We start from the raw sequence: 19442 nt of genomic DNA, 5'->3' as shown, positions 1-19442 counted from the left end.
ACCACCCTCAGTTAAGCTTAGGAGCTATGAATTCCCACAGTTCCCCCCGCACTTCCTCCTCTGAGCTACCCGCCCCCTTCCTCTCACATGCCCCTGTGTAGTCTAACAAAGCTTTCACAACAGGCCTGGAATGTTGGAGCAACACACATCAGAGGAAACATAATGCATGCCACATGCGTAACTATAAATTTTGTAGTAGCCACATTTTAAAAAGTAAAAAGAAATACAATTTTAGTAATGTATTTTAGCCCAATATTTCAAAAGTAGTATTATTTCGATATATAGTCAATATAAAAATTATCAATATTTTGTTTTCTTCTTGTACTAAGGCTTCAAAGTCCGGTGTGTGTTTTACACTCATGGCACATCTCAGTTTGGACTAACCACATTTCAAGTTCTCAATATCACTATGTGCTAATGGCTACGAGATTGGACAGTGCAGTTTTGGAGGATGCTTGAAGCTAATTGGCCTGTGTCCTGTGCTGAGGGACATTGATTCTGAGAGTTATAGGTATTCTGTAGAAAAAAGGATTCTAAGTCAAATAAGTCTTGTAAACATTGACAAAGTGAAACAGGGTTTTCATGCTTCAGAACCTCCCAGAGTCTTATCTGTGGTAATGTACGAGGAGATACCAGAAACTGACCACAGAGCTTGTAGCATTTGCACAACTCATTTGAGCTCAGAGCTCTATTTTCATACAGCATCGCTGGGGATTAGTATCCAGTGGTATGTTTCTTGGTAGATGCTGGGTTAGTTACATCCCTGACGTGGTCAATCCCGGTTCCCCACAGGAAGCACTGTGGGTCTCAGGGAGCCCACCACATGTGCATCTGAGCCTGGCAGAGAGGAAGCACCCAAAACCTGATTGTTGAATTGACTAATTCTGGGAAGTTGCAGAGGGCAGGACTAGAATTAGTAAGTGAAAACTGCAGCAGATTTGAGCTCAAACAAGAAAGTTTTTTGGGGTGTGTGTGTGTGTGTGTGTGTGTGTGTGTGTGTATTTAACAGTTTAAAGATAACTTTCCAGATCTGTCTGTAAAATGCAATAGATAGCATTATAAGATGATGATTTCTCCATCACTAGGAGTAATCAAGGCTGGAGTTCTGGGTGGTGGGGCAGGGTCTTCCCCAGAGTCTCTAATCTATTTTCTTCAGAAAAAGAATGAGAGGATGGGAAGGGAAGGGAAGGGAAGGGAAGGGAAGGGAAGGGAAGGGAAGGGAAGGGAAGGGAAGGGAAGGGAAAGGAAAGGAGCAGTGGGCATGAACTTGAAATTTAGAGGAAGTGATCAGATGTGCACGCAGACATGTTCTGGGCTCTTTATTAAGAACATACTTTGGGATTCTGGTGGCCCAGTGGAAGGTCAGTTTACAACCAAAGCCCCTTTGAGGCTGCAGGTCCTTGGTTCAATTCAGAAGATTTGTGGTCCATTTTATATGCAGTCAACATCTGGTGAATGACTAATTGAATCCATCAATCACTAATCAATCAAAATGTATGTCTAGGAGATGGACAAGAGGATGGTCTGTTTCTTCTAAAATTGTTTTTGTGTGACGAAACCAGGCAAGACCAATCTGTACTGTTAGAAGTCATCAGGATAGTGGTTACCTTCAGGATAAGACAGGAAAGAAGGGCAAAGGGGGTTTTTTGGGGGGCCTGGCAAACTCTGCTTCTTGATTAGGTGCAGGTTACACAGATACATTCAGTTGGTGAAAAGGAATCAAGCTGCTTACTTTTGATATGTGCATTTTTCTGTATGTATATGACACTTTGCTGTTTTAGAAATTGCTTTTGTGAGGATATACAACTCTATCACACTAAGAACAAAAGTGTGATTGTAATTAACTGAACTAAAATTATCAGGCTGGTCTGAGATTTGAGCTGAGGAGGAAGAGGTTAACCAACAGCCAGGTGTTTCTCGTGTAGGGTCTGAGCAGCAGTTTTGCTGCCTCAGAGGGCAGCTCAAGGTTAGCCATGCTTCAGAGAGGCCCCTAACTATCGACAGACTGGCAGTAGATGGGTTTGGATCAAGCCTCTTAGAGCTTCCAGGTGTCCAATCAGTAAGCTACCTGGAAGTACCTGGAAGCTGGAGACTTTAAAAGTTGAGTTCTGTGTCTCCATGCCATGCATGGGACCTAGCACAAAGTAGGTGCTCAACTAGGTGTCTCTTCCCTTCCTCTTACCTGGATTTCAGGTATGGCAGTCCCAGAAATGGGGACTGAGAAAGAGTCATAGGCATTCAGTAGAAAAAAAAGGATTCTGAGTCAAATAAGTCTTGAAAACATTGACAAAGTGAAACAGGGTTTTTATGCTTCTGTCAGAAGGGGCTGGAGTGCCCCACTTAGGGCCAGCAAAGGTCTCAGGGGCTGGCACAGCTGGGCTGAGAGTGGAAAGGGAAATGAAACCCTTGCATGGCTCACATGTGCTCAAGTAACTGCAAAGAAGCCACCTGTGGTCAGTTGAAGGCGTGGATGGGGGAGAAACAGAGGTACTTTAGAGAAGTGGGGGAGGTGATAAAGGAGGTACATTTCAGGCAATAGAGAAGGGGGAGGTAAAAAAAAAAACAACAAAACAGCAGTTAAGAATAACAGAAAAAACACCGTGGTGGTGAGGGGGCTGAGGTAGATTTGAAGTGGGAAAGGTTAAAGAAAACAGCAGTTTATAATAGGCAACACACCATGATGCCCAGGAAAGAGACCCTGGACTTAAAGCTATGTGATATTGGCAAAACACCTAACCAAACAGTTCTTTCATCTGTAAAAATGGGACAATAATAGTTCCTTCCTCCTAAGGTTGTTGAGAGGATGAAATCAGTTGATGCGAGAAAAATGTGGTACAAATCTTGCAGCTGCTGTTAATAATATGGGTAACAATATGGTAGGGAGAAGCTTCTGCTTCTGAAAGGAGACCAGATGGATTGATCTGGGAGCTAACAACAACCAGAACTCTAGAGGGAGAGAAGAAGGAGAAAGATCCACTAGAGAAGGAGATCTTTATTGGGGTGCACTCAATTTTCAATGCAAAATGCTGTATTTACAAGGATATGTATTTTTTGGAGGGAGAAGGCCCATAGCCCACATCAGTTATTCAAAGGGGTCTATGACCCCTCCCCACTCTACCCCGTAGTTTAAAAATTACTGATCTAGAGAAATGAAGAGCCAAGGCTGAGAGATGGAAGCTAATGAGACAAAAGGCCCGCAATCATCCACAGATGGAGGGAGCCACTTCCATGAACCTAAGTCATGGGTTTGGGGGATGGAGGAGAGTCTAGAAAGAAGAGGCAAAGGAGAGAGAGTTTGTTGGAATGAAGACTAAGAGAACCAAGCCAACTCACAGTGGGGCAGGGGTGAGGGTGAGGTTGGGGATTCAGCTTAATAATCACTGTGGTCCAGAGAAGGCTGGGTGAGTGAGACCACCTGCAGATGAGGAGGGTGAGAGGAATTAAGAGATCTTGACTGTGTCTGGGGAACTGTGAAGAGAATGAGTGGAAAAATTCTTTCCGTTTGCCTGGTGTGATGGGAAAAACGGTCAGCCAGTGTACAGTGTTCTCCACCTGAAAAATTTCTGGCTTTGTGGGTGAGGGTGTGCAAGAAGGGCATTCTGCCAGGGGGAGGAACTCTTAACTGTTGTTCTGTAGCTGTCATAGGGACACCCCAGGGTGGAGTGGGGTGAGCAGAGACTTTGCTAACAATTGTGGGTTTACATTCTGATTTGGCCATTTCATTCCTTTATTCACGAAACAAATATTTCCTAAGTACCAACTATGTGCCCAGCTTTCTACAGGCAACAATTAGTAAGAGATAGTCCTTGAGCTCAAAAGTCTTACATCTAGTTGACTAAATTGACAACGACAGTGCAAAATGACAGGGACATGCACTGGTTGCTATGGGAACAGAGAGGCAGAGCGCTCATACTTCTCCTAGCTTCAGTCTCCTATCTGCAAAATGGGAATTGTGTCACTCCCAGGAGTTTCCTGGCGTATTCTGGGTCTCTGCTTGTCACATGATACCGTAGGAGCTCATTGCAGCTCTACCACCAGAGCTAATGTCTATTCTGCTGCATTCCTTCCCTGGCACTTGCAGCTGAGTCCTGCAAAGGTAGAGACACATTCTGTAGGGCTGGACTCTGTCCTTTGGGAGGAGAATATCCCCAGGGACCTGGATAAGCCATCCTGAAAAACGAGTTCTCTGAGTCAATCCTTATCCTGGAGGTGAGGTTTGAAGCAGCCTGTGGCCTCTTAGAGGCAAGGTCTCCTTATCTGATGCCTAATTCCTGGAATATCAACCCAACTGTGCTAGCCTTTGTCAAAGGCATTGGGATGACCTAAAAGGCCCTGAACTAGAAATTGGCAGACCCTCTTATTAGCGAGTTGTGTCCCTCATAGAACAAACAAATAAACAAGGGTCCTCTAGTTACTGCGTTATGTTCCTCCTCCTGTTTATAGCTAAACCTTTGAACGACTTGTCTAAACTTGCTATCCTCCACTTCCCCACCTTCTGTTTGCTTCCTAACTCAGGCCCATCCCTAAAATAAGGCTTTCCTTCCAGGCCCTCCCACATGACCTCATCTGGTTTAACTATTTCAGGTATCATCCGATGCCGATGATTTGTAGTTCCTCTCCTGAGGGCGAACCCATGTATCCAACTACTAGGTTAGTGCAAAAGTAATTGCGGTTTTTGCAATTATTTTTAACCTGTTAAACTGTAATTCCTTTTGCACCAACCTAACACCAGCTGGACATCTTGACTTGACTAACCCACAGACACATCAGACGGAACTATACAGCACTGAACGCATCACCTTTTCCTAAAACAGGTCATCCCCAAGTGTTCCCTCCTTTGTGAAGGGCATGTCCATCCATAACCTTGATTCCTCCCCTGTTGCTTTCTCCGACATACGTACTCAGTCACTAATACAGCAACCCTACGTCACGAACATCCCTCAAATGCACACATTCTTCTCCATCCATCACCACCATTTTCACCTAGATGACATCAAGCTTCTTAACGTTGCTCTAACAAGCCTCCAGACTTGACTACCTCGAGTCGATTTTCTACATAGTAGGTAATATGTACTAAAATGCGTATTATGTCCTTCCTTCCATTGCTGAAACCTCGTCAGTGACTCCCCATTGTTCTCAGGATAATTCCAAACTCCTTACCCAAGAAACCCTACATGAACTGGGCCCTGCTTACTCCTCCAGCCTCATCGCTCGCCACCCCTCCTCACACTTTACCCCTCAGCCATACTGAATTACCACTAGATCCCGCAGTGAACCCTACTCTACCCAATTTCCAAGTCTTTGCCCATCTGTTCCCTCGGCCTCCAGCACTCATCTCCCTCATTTGCCGTCTTTTCTTCCCTAACGTTCCCCAGGCCAACTTCTGTTCCTACTTTCAGGTCTCAGTTTAAATGTTATTTCCATTTGGTAGCCTTGTCAGGCTCTCAATTCTGGGATGGCAGCTCCTCTGAAGGGCCGCTAGAGCAAAAATACTATCCTTTATCCCAAAGCACTTGTCATAGTAAATGGCAATTCCTTGTTCTCGTGTCTGTCCCACCTATCAGGCCCTTGAGGGCAGGGACTTTGTCTAATTCTCTATTGAATCCCTAGTATAAGGCATAGTACTTGGCCCATGGTGTGTGTGTGTGTGTGTGTGTGTGTGTGTGTGTGTGTGATGTAGAGAAGCCATTGAAGGGGCAGATGCAATGAGAACCTTGGGGAAGGACACAGACTCTCAGAGGTGGCAGCCATGACAGGGATATGGAGGACAGGAGCAACTCAAGAGGCTCCAAGGCTTTGAGCCAGTGTGACTGGGAGTGGGTAGATCTATTCACAAAGCAAAGAGGGCAGAAGGGAAAGGTAGGTCAAGGACAAACTTGAACTCAGGAGCAGAGGACTGTGAGGGCCATCACGTAGACATACGCGTTGGGCAGAGGGGTTGATATTTCTGTATCTCCAAAAAGAAGTCAAGGCTAGAGACATCCATTTGAGAGGCTATATCTACAGAAGTCAATAGAGAATCCATAAAGCTTCCAAGAGGACGGTGTAGAGAGAGACGGTGGATGGGATAAGCTTTGGGAATGCTTACATTGTGCTGGGAGAAGAGGAGGAGGCAGAAAAAATGGCTTTTGCAGAGGTAGGAGGAAAACCAAGAGAATTCGTGGGCATTGGAGTCAAATGAAAAGGACCCAAGGAATGTCCCTGTCCACATCACTAAGTGCTGCAGAAAGGTGGAGGAGGAGAAGGCTACTCTATTTGGAAACTGGGCAGTCTCTGATTAGAATGGAAGTCACAGGTGGCCAGTTGGCTCAACGGTTGGAGCGCGGTGCTCATAACACCAAGGTCGCCGATTCGATTCCCACGTGGACCAGTGAGCTGTGCCCTCCACAATTAGATTGAAAACAACAACTTGACTTGGAGCTGAGCTGCGCCCCCCACCAACTAGATTGGAAAAAGCAACAAAAAAATGACTTGACAGAGAGCTGATGGGTCTTGGAAAAACACGCTTCCCCAATATTCCTCAATAAAAAAAATAAGAAGAAGAATGGAAGCTACATCAACTGTGATCACATTAGCCAGGAAAGGCAGCAAATGTGACTATCCTTTCCAAATATTTCAAACAAGGTGAGGGAAACTGGCTGAAGGACAATTTGGGAGGCAGCACAGACATTCAGAGACTGGGCTCCATAGTCAAACTGCTTGGGTTCAAATCATAGCCCCAACACTCAATAGCTGTGTGACTTTGGGCAAGTTGACTTACTCAGTCTTTTTACATCTCAGTTTTCTGGTCTGTAAAATGGTGGAACTGGTAGTACCTGCTTCATGTGGTTATTGTGAAATAATGAAGGTGAAGCACTTAGGACAAGGCAGAGCACATGGTACGTAATCAATTAATGTGAAATGTTATTTTTAATCGGGTCAAGGGGGGACATTGGGAGAGGGAGCGAGTGCTGAAGTTGCTATGCAGGAGAAAGAGAAGAGGCTGGCATGAGCCAGGCTCCGGGGAGGTGAAGAGGGTGGGATTAAGGACTCAGAGGGCTTGTTGGGGACACAAGGAGGTAGATCTTTTCAAAACCTGCACTTGGCTAATCTGTCACCTGCTGGTTATTAAATGACTCTGTGACTTCTGTTCCATTTTCTTGGGGAGTCATGCTGAGTCAGCTTGGGGTTTCTCTCACTCCCAGAATTTTCCAGTATTTCTTGGAGCCCCAATTCCTGCCTCTTTGCCTCCCCTGCCCACTGGTTCTTGAGGTGAAGGCAGCTGGATCTGAGCAGCAGCAGGACAGGCCAGCAGCATACCCTGTGAGAGGGAGATTCAGAGAGAGCTGCTGTCATAACTTGTCCTTGGGCTGTACCCTGGACACTGGACAATATCCTCTGTCCCCTTGACAGTCTGCATCTTCACAATCATTCCATGGTTAATGATGCTTCTGCAATACTTGTAGTGGTCTCCATGGGCCTCCTGACGAATCTGCCCGTCTCCAGCGTGAGCTCTGACAAACTGTCCTGGCTCTGCTGCACATGGTTGTCCTCATACCTGCTCAAAACCCTGGCAGAGCTCACCTTGCAGCAGCTGCTCTCCACCTTCCCACCTCCTTCTCTGGTGTCTCTTCACAGTTCCCTCTGCTCTATCCTGACCAAAGCTATTCATGCCCATGACTCGGCCTTTGCGTCAGTTGCTCTTCTTCCTGCAGTGCCTTGCCTTTCTTTCCACAGGCCAGACCCTCCTCATCTTTCCAGAATAGCATTGAACTAGAAGCCTTCCCTAATATTGCCCCCGCCACCACCACTGGTGAGTTGGATGTGCCTCCTCCATCCCAGTGTTCCCATAGCAACTGGTAGCTGGCCACCTCTTCCCTGTTATTCCTTGTACCTTATGGTAGCAGTTGGGGGAATGTCTGTGTTGTTATCAGACTAGGAGCTCCTCTAAAATGATGATTAGGTCTTATTAATATCTGTATTCCCCAGGGTAGATAACACCTATCTACCACAATAGTTCCCACTCCCTCATTCCTCAGGGGATACGGGTGGAATAAACAAATGTCCTCATCACAGAAAGGATGTCTTCTGGAAGGAAGACAGAAGAAGTCCATGAAAGTGGACTCCCCTCCTTGCCCCAGGCCACATGGCCAGGCTCCTACATCCTTGTTGCCTGTGCTCTTATTCCATGACTCAAGGGTCGCCAGCTTTCCTCCTGGTTCTCTTCTTTTTGTTTTACAGATCTCAACCTTTGCTCAGCTGTTTAATTACCGGCAAAGGGTGTTTCTGGTTGTTACTGGGGTTGCCAGCCTGGGGTCCCCTTTCTGGGGTGTCAAACAGGTTCTTTTCTGAGGGTGTCCAAATCTCGAAAGAGCGGCAGGTCCTTAGGCAAGGTACCACAGGCAGGGAGAACCACCAGAAGACACTGCTGCCCCCAAACTGGCAAAGCAGAGACTGTGCCAGTATCCAAGGTCTAAATGCCAGGAAGGGCGTCCAGGTGTCATAACATGAGACCCAGGGGCAGGGCCACAGGGGTAATAGAAGCCTTGAGACTGCCCAGGAATCTCAAGGGCAGCTTAGAACTGGGTGTCATTTAGAGCTCTTGGTCTTAAGCGACCCATCAGAATGCCATTTAGCAAAGGGGGGGATTTATTTAAAGGCACAGGAACAGGAGTGAAATAAGGTTTCAGAGGATACTACCTAGCCACCAGGACCCTGAGCTCCATCAGGGTCTTCTGTCCTCCTTTTTCCTTCACTTGCTGATTGCACATCTCTTCCGTAGGCTCTGTTGCTGAGTGCTGAGGATCAAGTGCTAACTAAGCAAGATAGACAAGGTCCCCACCCTTCGGTAAGGAAGACAGACACAAAAATCACTAATTACCTCCATTAATAACTTAATTGTAATAAATGTTACAAAGGAAAAGGACACTCTATGAGGGGCACTTTATCTGGGTGTAGGGGGGGTGTCACTTTGAGAAAGTGATATTAAGATTGAATTTTGAAGTAGTCACAAAGATTAACCCCAAAGTGTTTACCACTAGATGTGATACAAATGATTTCGATGGTCCATGGATGAACACTTTCTGTATGTATTTGTAAATGATTTCATAGACATTATTTCATAGATATTATTTAGGATGAAGGAGGAGAGTCATTAAAATAAGTAATAATACCAGTGGAAGTGGTAATAGATATGGCAAAATTCACAACAGTCACACTTGAATTAAGCATGTTATGCTGGGCCTTGGTGGCCGCTGTAAGAATTTTGAACTTTATACTAAGTGACGGGAAGTATTGTGGGCAGGTTTAATGGTCAGATCTGTGTGTTGAAAAGACCACTTTGTGTACTGTTGGCTAGCAGTTGTGAGAGGGCCAGAACAGAAGCAGGCACCCCTGTGAGGAGTGTATTTTAATAATCTAAACAAGAGATAATACCTAGCTGGACAGGTGTGTGGGCAGGTGAGAAAGGTAGATGGGTTGAAAAGGTGCAATCAGGTGGACTAATGAGAAATGAGGGAGCGGAAGGTGTCCAGGGTGGAGCTTTTCTAGCCGGGCGGAGGAGGAGGAAGATGGTGAGTTCAGCCCTGGAGAAGCTTGAGAGGTATCCAAGTGTAGATGTCAGGTAGGTGGTGGTGGGTCACTTATCTCTGACACAGTTTATCTTTAGTAAAATAGGTGACCTCACAGAGCTAGTGTGTATATTCAGACTGGGGTATGTTCAGCACAGATGTTCCACACACGGCGGTTCTGTTCCCCTTTGCCCCACAGCATGTTAGTGATCCAGCGGTAGACAGAGCCAAGTCGTGTTTACCCCAAGGTCTGGTTCACTTTGGCCCCTTGCGCCTCCTCCCCTTTTCTCAGCACCGTTCCTGGCTCACATTAGATGCTCAATGTAGAAGGAACGAATGAAATTAGGCCTCTTGAGGTGACCCAGGGTTACGTATACGCAGCTGAAAACTAGAGCTGAACCAGACCTTGGGTTAGTTGTAAAATGAAAATACATTTTAGGAAATGGGCAGGAAATAATACAGAAGTTGGAAGGTCTGGACAAAGGCTGGGGCGGAGGCTCCCCCCGCAAAGCGGTTTCGGGGTTTGGTTGGCGAGCGAGGAATCGCTGGTGAGCGCTCTGGGGCCTCGGCCGCCAAGGTATCCGCAGATCCCGGGACACGCAGGAGCAGAACACCAGCTCCGCCTGGGCCTGGTCCCGCCGCCGCCTTTAAAGGCCCACCACGTGGCCGCGCTACTAGCCCGGGTTCGGAGGCGGTGTCCAGACTGCGCCTGCGTCCTGCGTAGTAGAGGCGACCTGGGTTCCGAGAAAAAGAGCTGGGAGAGGAAGGGGAGGTTGCTCAGGGAAGGCGGCCTTGGGAGGAGTCAGCTCCCTATGCAAATCCTAGCGTCGCGCGTGGGCTGGGGGCGGGGCTTCCGATGCAAAGCCAGGTCCGCCTTTGGAAACGCGAGGGGGCGGGCCCCGCAACCCTCGCCTTCTTTCTGGGAGTCTCTGACGTCGCCGACGTCCCGTTTAAAACCGGTGGCGCAGGCGCAGTGAGCCGAAATGCGAACTTAGGCTGTTACACAACTGCTGGGGTCTGCTCTCGCCGCCCGCCTGGCAGTCCGTAAGCGTCGCCGCCGCTGTCGCTGCCTCTGCGGTTCCGGGAGTGTCAGACTCGCTGCCGCCGCCGCCGCTTCCCCGCGTTTCCGGGAGCCCCCCGAGAGCTCCCGTCCTCCCGCACAGGCCGGTCCCGACGGTCTGCGTCTCCTCGGCGCCCCTTGCCGCCCGCCTCGCTCGGCGCTCCGGCAGACATGAGTGGGGACCATCTCCACAACGATTCCCAGGTACAGCCCGACCTCCTGGCCCCGCCTTGGCCCTCCGCGACCCCGGCCACGGCCCTGCCGCCTTGACAGGCCGGAGCCCCCGGACAGGGGCGGCCGGCCAGAGGAGATCAGCTCGCTAGGCACCGGGCGAAAGCCCCAAAGTTACAGTTTGGGGGGGATGGCTGCCTCCTCAGGCCGTTCCCGGGGCCCCCTTCATCCCTGGGGGCGCACCGTGGGCTAGGCCGCCGGCCGCGCGCTCTCGCCGCCGGCGGGGTTAATATGCCTGTTGTTTCATATTTCTTCTTTTTCTCTCTCCAGATCGAAGCGGATTTCCGATTGAATGGTGAGTGTGCCCTCCGCTCTGACCCCGGGTCCCCCAGCTGCCGGCCGCCTACCCCGCGCCCGGCCGGAGCCGGGCAGAGGACAGACATGGCGTCCCAGAGACTAAGTCCCGGCTCCTCGCTCACCGGCCCCATTGTTCCCATCGGGCGGCCTCTGGACCCCCTTTCCGGGGATCCCAGCCCCCCCAGATCGCGGCTCTCCCGAGAGGGGGCAACGGAGACCCTGTGTCGCTTGCCACCGGGCCTCGGGCAGCCTTTCCGGGCCCGGATTTCTCCCGGGAAAGTCGCCTTGTCGACAGTCGGGACTTAGTCTCTGCGCCATTTTCTTTTTCTCTCTCCTCTCCTTTCTGTGCCTGTGTCTCTTTCTCTCCCTCCCTCGGCTCCTTCCTTGAGCTGCCCAGAAAGAGCTTTCTGCAGAGCAAAGCCATGTAAATCACAGACCTCACCAGAGAGGGAAGGGTGGGAGACTGAATTGTTACTATTTTTTTCCAAAGAGAACTTTATTTTGGGGGTTATTCCCTTTCTGCTTCTTGTTTCCTTTTCTGCTTCCAGAATGAAAGCTACCCTTTGGCAGCTGTTGATTTTTTTTTTTTTTTAAGTAAGATGTTGGTGATAGGAATTATAGCTCTAAAACTAAAGCCACCCTTTGTTGAGCTCTTCATATTTTGAGATTGTTTTTCCTAAGTTGTGTTCTTTGCATAGGTAGTAGTAGTACCTCCCTTCAAAAAGTTTGCAAGTTCTCTGTGGGCCATCCAATGTAAATCTTGGATTCGGGCATATTAATTAAAAAAAAATTAGTGTTACTGACTAGAACTTTTCAGTGTGGCTGAGGTTCCTAAGACAATGTTTTATTAGAAACCCAGTTTAGTGTACTTGTCAGGAGGAAAGGTTGCTGAGCATCTCATCTGGACGTGGTGTATTGGCCCTTTCTTGTGGGCTGTGGGGAAGGAAAAAAGGATTTTATTTATTAAAACAAAGAGTGGCCGGCACCCACCCTACTTCCTGTTCATTCTTTTTCAGAAGCCGCTGTTTTTCAGGAGTCAAGAGCTAGCTTTTCCCAGATCTTTATGTTTTTGAACCCGTTTCAGCCAAATCAAGGCGTTTATTCTCTGAATGTTTCCACTTCAGTTACCCAGCAAAAATTCCTCCAATAAAAAACTCGCTCTGCAGGCTTTTCAGTAACCTGGGTGAAGGAGAAGGTACCCTCTGTCGTGTGCTGGGAAGTCCCGCTGATTCTGATGGTACATAATCCTGCTCAGTTGAGTTTGGGTTCTGGGAACCTCTCCAGTGGGAGAAGCTGATGAGTAGGTTTTCATGTTGTAATCAGCAGTATATCATGTTAGCCGGCTCTACTGAAGGAGCAGCCTGATGTTCAGATTTTGAAGTGGGGCATCCAGCATGAGATGATACTCTGTGAGGAGGGAATCTGGTTAAAGAAAAGCGTAGCATTTCTTGAGCACCTAATATGTGCCAAATACACGTTTAGTGCTAGAGCAAACCTTCGGCCACAGTGCTGCTCTTGCCTTCAATCCAGTCTGCTGGGGGAGACATAATTAGTTAATTATAAGGTAGGTGCTGGGGCATATGTATACCCAAAATGCTTTGGGAGACTAGGGGACTTTAATTTTGTCTGGAGCGTGGGGAAAGTTCTCAGGAGGTGACTTCTGAGCTGGGTGTTATGCAAGAATAGGTGCTAAGTGTCAGGGATTGGAGTATTTCTTAACTATGTTTAGCCAACCTGTCAGGATTTTAAGAGAGGGAGTAAGAAAACTGCGAAGAGTATAAATATGTTTTCCTGGGATGTGGAAGCAAAGAGAGGATGTGGCAGGTGAGGATGTAAGAAGGCCTTTTGATCTCTCTTGAAGGAAGGTAGGATCTTAATACAGAAAAAAAAGGGTTCTTTTGACTTGAAGACTGGGCTGAGTAGGTAATGTATTTAGTAATGAAACAAAGTTTAGGCCATTCTCAGAAAGTTAATCTCCATTCATGGTTTTCATCTAAATTACACAAAGAAACTATTGAATATTTGAATGGTTGTGGGCTGGATAGGTTATTGATCTTTAGTGGTGTTTTTAATAGACTGAAGTAAACTGGCTATATTGACTTTTAGAATTGTTTGTTCACGTGTAATAGCAATAATTGCTAATATTTATTGAATCCTGTCTGCCAGGCACAAATCTTAGCTCTTTCCATGGATCATCTAATTTAATTTAACCCTCAGAAGGATTCTTCTGAGTTTTAGGTACTATTATTTCTATTTTATAGATGAGGAAACTGAGGCTTAGGCATATTTACTAGCTTGCCCAAAGACAGTGAGTGGGGCACTCCAAAGCTCACAAGCTTAGCTACTGTACTACCGTGTTTCCCCGAATATAAGACCTAGCCAGACCATCAGCTCTAATGCATCTTTTGGAGCAAAAATTAATATAAGACCCGGTTTTTTTACTGTATTATTTTACTATAATATAAGGCTAGGTCTTATGTAATATAAGACCAAGTATTGTATTTTTGCTCCAAAAGACGCATTAGATCTGATGGTCTGGCTAGGTCTTATCTTCCGGGAAACACGGTATATATGTGATTCTAGTGTGAAGAAGTTGGAAGCTGCACATCTCTGCTTTCTTACAAAGCTGAAAAAGGCAAGAGGGGAGGATTTGATAGTTTGTCATTTGCTTGCTTTTAATCTAAACCTGCTCCTTCAAGAGAAGAGGCACTCTGTCTCCCTACCATGCTCGGGGCTGACACTGGGGTGATTATCTTTATACATATTGTGTAGAATACGTAGCGTTAGTAACTGTGCTTGCTCTATTAAGTAATACACTGGGAATTAGTCATTGATTTACGTAGTAACTACAAAAGACAGTTTTTAAAAAATAAAAATAAATGTTTAATGATGCTCAGACATGTCATTATTGATCTTCGTATTAAGAGTGTGCTTAAGCTTGGTTTTAAATGGACCTAACTAACCCATCTTACAGATTAACTGCAGGTTTATATTTTATTAAAACACAAACATCTCTCATTTTGCCTGCCATCATCCCCTCAGATCTAAAAGATGTTTTGCTCTCTGGAGCACATTCTTTACAATAGTTAAAACTGTTGCTGTTCTTACAGAATTTAGAATATTCTGGCTCATACTCAACTGCTGGGAAAATCTGTTGTCTGTGAGATGTATTTATATTTAAAATATTGATGGTGAGCTGGGAGTTTCAGGAGCAGAAACTATAATCTCTTAAGTGAAAGACTTCCTTTCGAAGTGCTGGTAGCACTAGGTGTATAGATGGGCTAGTTTGTTACCGTACTGTGCAAACTGCCGAGCTAGCTGTAGAGTTGATAATAACATCAGGTTGGGGGGGTTAGTGATCCTTTTGTCATTTCAAAGACTTGAAGTTTTTGCCTGTCTACCAGGGGTGCCAGAAAAATGTATGCAACTGGACACTTTGGTCAGTGTTGCTCAAGCAGTAGTTTGCCGTAATCAGAAGTGGCTGGATGCTGATGGTAACCACTTTTGTCTGGACGCTGATGGTAACCACTTTGAGCACCTCTTGTAATTGCAGAAGTCAAACATGACTTGTATATATCTTTTGTTGTCAGTCTGTATTGAGTATTACCATTTTAATGCAGTTTTCCTTTCTTAAAATGTGTATACATTTTTTTGGCACCCTCTGTATTTTGGAGTTGTGGGGTTCTTCCCTCCCTAGCATGAGCAAAGTATAATGCTTGATTCCGTCAGTGATTCTGAAAAATGTTATATGGGATTGTAGTTTGACATCATCTTTTGTTGATTCTGGTTAGTATAATTGATTCAAATTGAATGGGGAATTGAGTATAAATTGTTCCTGATGCTAACAGCTGTACTTCTGTGCTGTTGGGCCAGGGTTGGGGTGGGGGATGGGGAGGCTGATGACGTGACTATCTGAAAATTCCCATCACATGTTTAAAACTGCAAACTGATGGTACCTTCAGATGAAATCTGGCACATTTTCCTATTCAATCCAAAAACACTTAAACATTGGGCTCCAGTATTGTCTTTCCTAAGCACTATAGCCAGACTCCTTGGGTCCTCATCTCAGAATTAGGGAGCTGCTGTAGAAACTTTCTACTACATTTAGACATCAAACAAAGTTGCCTGTCAACATGTGCTTTTTATATTACCAGCACATCCGAAGTCACAAACAAAGTTTAGATTCCAGTGTTCCTGGTAAAACAAGAAAATCCAGGAGTTACTAAAGGAATCCAAACTACCTCATGGTTTGAAAGGTGAAGACTAGGTAATATTGCTGTCGCCAACTCATATCTTCTTTAGTAAGTGAAGTAAAATGGAAAAGAGGAATTCAGGGTCGGTCCCCAAATATCATTTTAACCAATAGTAGCACAAAAAGAATTGAGTCTGACTTTTTTCTTTAACATGAGCATAAAAAGGGAGAATTGTGAGAGTTTGAAAAAGAGACTTGTTAATTTGTTCTGGGTCTTAGTGAATTTAGTATCCATTTATACCGTGTTTCCCCCGAAAATAAGACCTAACCGGAAAATAAGCCCTAGCATGATTTTTCAGGATGACATCTCCTGCACATAAGCCCTAATGGCGTCTTTTGGAGCAAAAAATTAATGTAAGACCCGGTCTTATTTTCGGGGAAATACAGTACATTATACAGTGCCAGGGATTCTTAACATATCTTAAAGCTTATATTCCAAAATTGAGCTGTTGTGTTTTATTGTTTGTTTTTGATGTGTGTGTGTGTGGAGGGGTACAAAAAGATGTCTTGCCTTTTGAGTCTGTAAATATGTTAGAAAAAGCTTAATGTCGTATATTATAGTAACAGTTATCCTCCATTGCTAATGGTGTGGAAAATAATTCTGTTGTACTTTCTAGATGTATCATTTTAGTAGCCTTCAGATGGTACTGAATTGTTCTTTCGTATGAGTTCGGTGTGACTGCATATGTATGTCACAGGTCTTTAACAACTTTGCCATACTTTCAGCGCAAAATAACCAACTAAGCTAACCTGCCACCCAGTGCAAAATAAAACTGGTTTTCTTCAAACCCAAAGTTGTTTACCCAGAAGGGATTTTTGTAAGGGATTGCATCCTTTCCATATGAAACTGTTGAACGCCAGTAAAGTTGTGGGTTCACTTGGGAAAATGGATGCAATTGTAATTATTTGCATTTGAATGAGGTTATGGAAATGATTGAAATGATTATTTGATGTAGGACCCAGAGTTTAACCCTCTTGAAAAAAAGGTAAAATATAATCCATTGCATTTGGAGGTGGAAGAGAGTCAGTTGAGTGACTGTTCTGTGTCCTGTGGTTTAGTTTATCTGACTACTCCTTAAATATTTTGAAACCATTAACTTCACATAATAAAGGCATTGGGTAAACAGTTGAGAATTTGACTTTTAAAGGTAAAAAGTTTGGGATGGGAAAAGTTCCTAACTGGCCCTTAAGAAGTGAATGAGGTATTTTGTTTATGGGAAGCTTTTGATTGTGTTTACACTTTGAGTAGTAATAGCTGGAACAGGTCTTTTCTATGTCTATGCCTGGTAAATCTGAAGTTTGAGAAGCCACTTTCCATCCACATGGCTCCAGGCCAGTATGTGAAGTAGGAAATCTAAAATAGAGCCCATCTCATGGAATAATTAGCATTTTGCCAACCCCCACTCTTTCTCCACAACCTACCTATGTAGGTGTGCATGGTGTGCTGTGTGTTGGTAGCATAAGGGCCCGGGAACTGGAGGGGAATAAAGATGGGGGAGTGGTAGCCTCGAATGTATTAGGTGGGGAGAAGCTTACAGTGGAATATCTGTTAGATATTAATGGTATTTTGGGTAGTGGTATACGAAATGACTGATAGTTTGCTGAAATAGTTTAACAGCAAATAGATATTGTTTACAATGATTTTTATTCTGTATGTTCAAAAAAGATTCTAAATTTTAAACTGGGAGAGAGTGACTTTGCTGATTATCTCAAGTGTATCTCTAGGTTGTTTAGATTGTAATATCATCAAGCTAGACCATTCAACATTATCAAAGTCCTTATTAAGTGTCTTTATCGTTTATGTGTTTATATTTTAGTAAAAAAAGAAATTCCAAGGGCGCTAGGCAATTTTAAGTTTTAAAATTTTTTGGTAGGTATTCATTTTTAATTTGTCTTAAGTTTTTATTTAGTTATTTATTTTTAAATTTCTCTTAAATTTTTAGATCCACTCAGTTATCCCCGCCACATTTACCTTCTGTACTCTTCTTGAGAAGTTTTCTGAAATGTACAGTGAATGTTTTTATTTACAGCTCCCTTTTGCCCTCCCCATTCGATTTGGGGTACGGTGCATGTCTGTCAAGCTGTTAATTCCTCTCTGAGCCTTTGAAGTTAACTTTGTTTCGGTGGATTTAAGAAACCAAAGAACTCAGTTCATGAGCATTTCTGAGATACACCTCCATGAGTTCCAACAAAAAGTGTTAAAACAATCAGAGTTATTGGGGATTTTAATTCTCTTGTCTTTGTTGTTGATGTTGAGAACAAGTTTAGTAGATCCCTGGGTATGCTGATGGTTTCCTATATGTATTTTAAGAACAAAAACAAATCAGCCAACCCTTGGTCCCAATATTCTTTGTATTTTTCTTAGCACAGCCTAGCAAAGGTAGATGCCGGGAAGCTTTCTTGGAAAAGTTATCCTTGGCTGTTTGGAGCTTGCAAAAATAAAATTTTAAGTTGAAGGTTAGTCCTACACCAGAAGAATACACTAGAAATGCACCCTTTTCCTGCTTCGTAAAAGTTCAGATTTTTATCTTGCTACCATATGTGAATGCCCAGATATAGAAAGTTTCATAGGCAAAATACTGGTTGGGCAGAAGACGTATCCAGCACGTTTCAGGATCAGTGGATTAGGGTAGCTCATTGGCTGACCTTTCATTTTTATCCAACTCCAGAACCCGCTTTATTTCTTTGTAGTTATCTGAGCTCTTGGACTGCTGTAGCAGGAGGGGAAGTGAGAGGAAGGGACCTCATTTTGAGAGCTCAGTAGACACCACATTTTTTGTACTTATTAAATCTGAATTTAATGGGGATAGTACAGATTGTATAGGTTAGTGAGAGAACCAGACCAAGAAAGGAAACATTTTTTTCTTTTTACACCTTGTCACCTGCCCTTTTTGGTAGTATATTGCCTTTCAGATTCCAGAAACCTCCCTCAGGCTGTAATTTATAAGCTTCTAATACAGATGGCATAGCCTGCCCTTAATTATCTGCTGGTGGAGATAGCGGAGACCCCTTGCACCTGGGATGTTAGGTCTTCAAGAGATGCTTTGGTGTTAAGGCTGGAACCAGATTGCTGTTGAAGAGCATATGTGATGAAGAGGGAGGCTGTGGGGAGAGTGTGCTCCTGAGCCGCTGTGGTAGAATAGAAAATTGGAGTTGAAGTTTTCTATTTCTACCTATAAAAATCTAGGTAAGTCCCTGTTTTTTACTATCAATCTTGACCTGGCCACTATACCTTGTTTTCTCATCTGTACACAAGGATGATAGTTCTATGCTTCACAACCTATTGAGAATTAAATGAGTATATAAAAGTGCGTCTCTGCTCACATTTTAAAATAAACTTTGATCAGACAGCTTCTACTATGAAATGGATCTGTAGTTTAAGTGTTAGGTTTGAAGTAGTGAGTGACATTGGTGACTTTCCTTCCTTCACGGGTATGCCGTGTTAATGTTTTCAGCCCGACATTTACAAGTGAACAGTAGCATAGAACGAGAGTCGGCTGAGTCTTTACCTAACTGAACTGCGAAGCCTACACCAATCTCTTGCGACTATTAAGCAGTCACTGTACAATGAAAGGCGGTGCGTATCTCTGTCTAGGTTTGGGCTAAGTAGAAGCCAAATGTATGACTGGTTCCGAAGAACAAGTTTAGGACTAGGAAGTCCTTCCAGCATAGAGAAGATGGGCTTAGAAATGAAGGAAGTATATTGATGTGGCTAATTTCTTAGCCCTTTAATAGAGTTATGGGTTTTCTATAGAAGATAACCAGAGCTTTATCTTTTAGGCACATATAATAAGTAAAATGCCAAGTTCATTATTTGTAATTTTATTTAAAAACCACAAAACTCAGTATATAATTGTGTCAGCATGTTTTTTCATTATTTTACTTCTTCCCAAAACATTTTTAAACTGAAAAGACTCAGAGCACCTGAGAGTTACCTTAATTTTTCATTTTTCCAGATTGGTGCTTAACGTGACCAACTCAGCTTCCTGTGAAATAGTAATTCTTGGGAATAAGCACGCCTAAAATTATAAAGCTTAGGTATGAGAATTGAAAT

The 19442-nt window shown here is 44.5% G+C and overlaps 1 protein-coding gene across 1 annotated transcript in view; it reads left to right on the top strand.

The window, feature by feature from the left end:
- Positions 1 to 10518: 10518 nt before the first annotated feature.
- The window catches only part of TOP1 (DNA topoisomerase I), an 80796-nt gene continuing 71872 nt past the window's right edge, over positions 10519 to 19442 (top strand). The window contains exons 1-2 of the mRNA XM_019749059.2: positions 10519 to 10812; positions 11110 to 11134. Of these exons, the coding sequence (XP_019604618.1) occupies positions 10780 to 10812; positions 11110 to 11134 (58 nt within the window). The 5' untranslated portion in view covers positions 10519 to 10779. The remainder of the gene's footprint in view (positions 10813 to 11109; positions 11135 to 19442) is intronic.

This window comes from Rhinolophus sinicus, linkage group LG13 (assembly GCF_036562045.2).
Source record: "Rhinolophus sinicus isolate RSC01 linkage group LG13, ASM3656204v1, whole genome shotgun sequence".
In the NCBI taxonomy this organism is placed as follows: Eukaryota; Metazoa; Chordata; class Mammalia; order Chiroptera; family Rhinolophidae; genus Rhinolophus; species Rhinolophus sinicus.
Note: the sequence above shows the minus strand (reverse complement) of the source record. Positions and strands in the feature narration are given on the sequence as shown.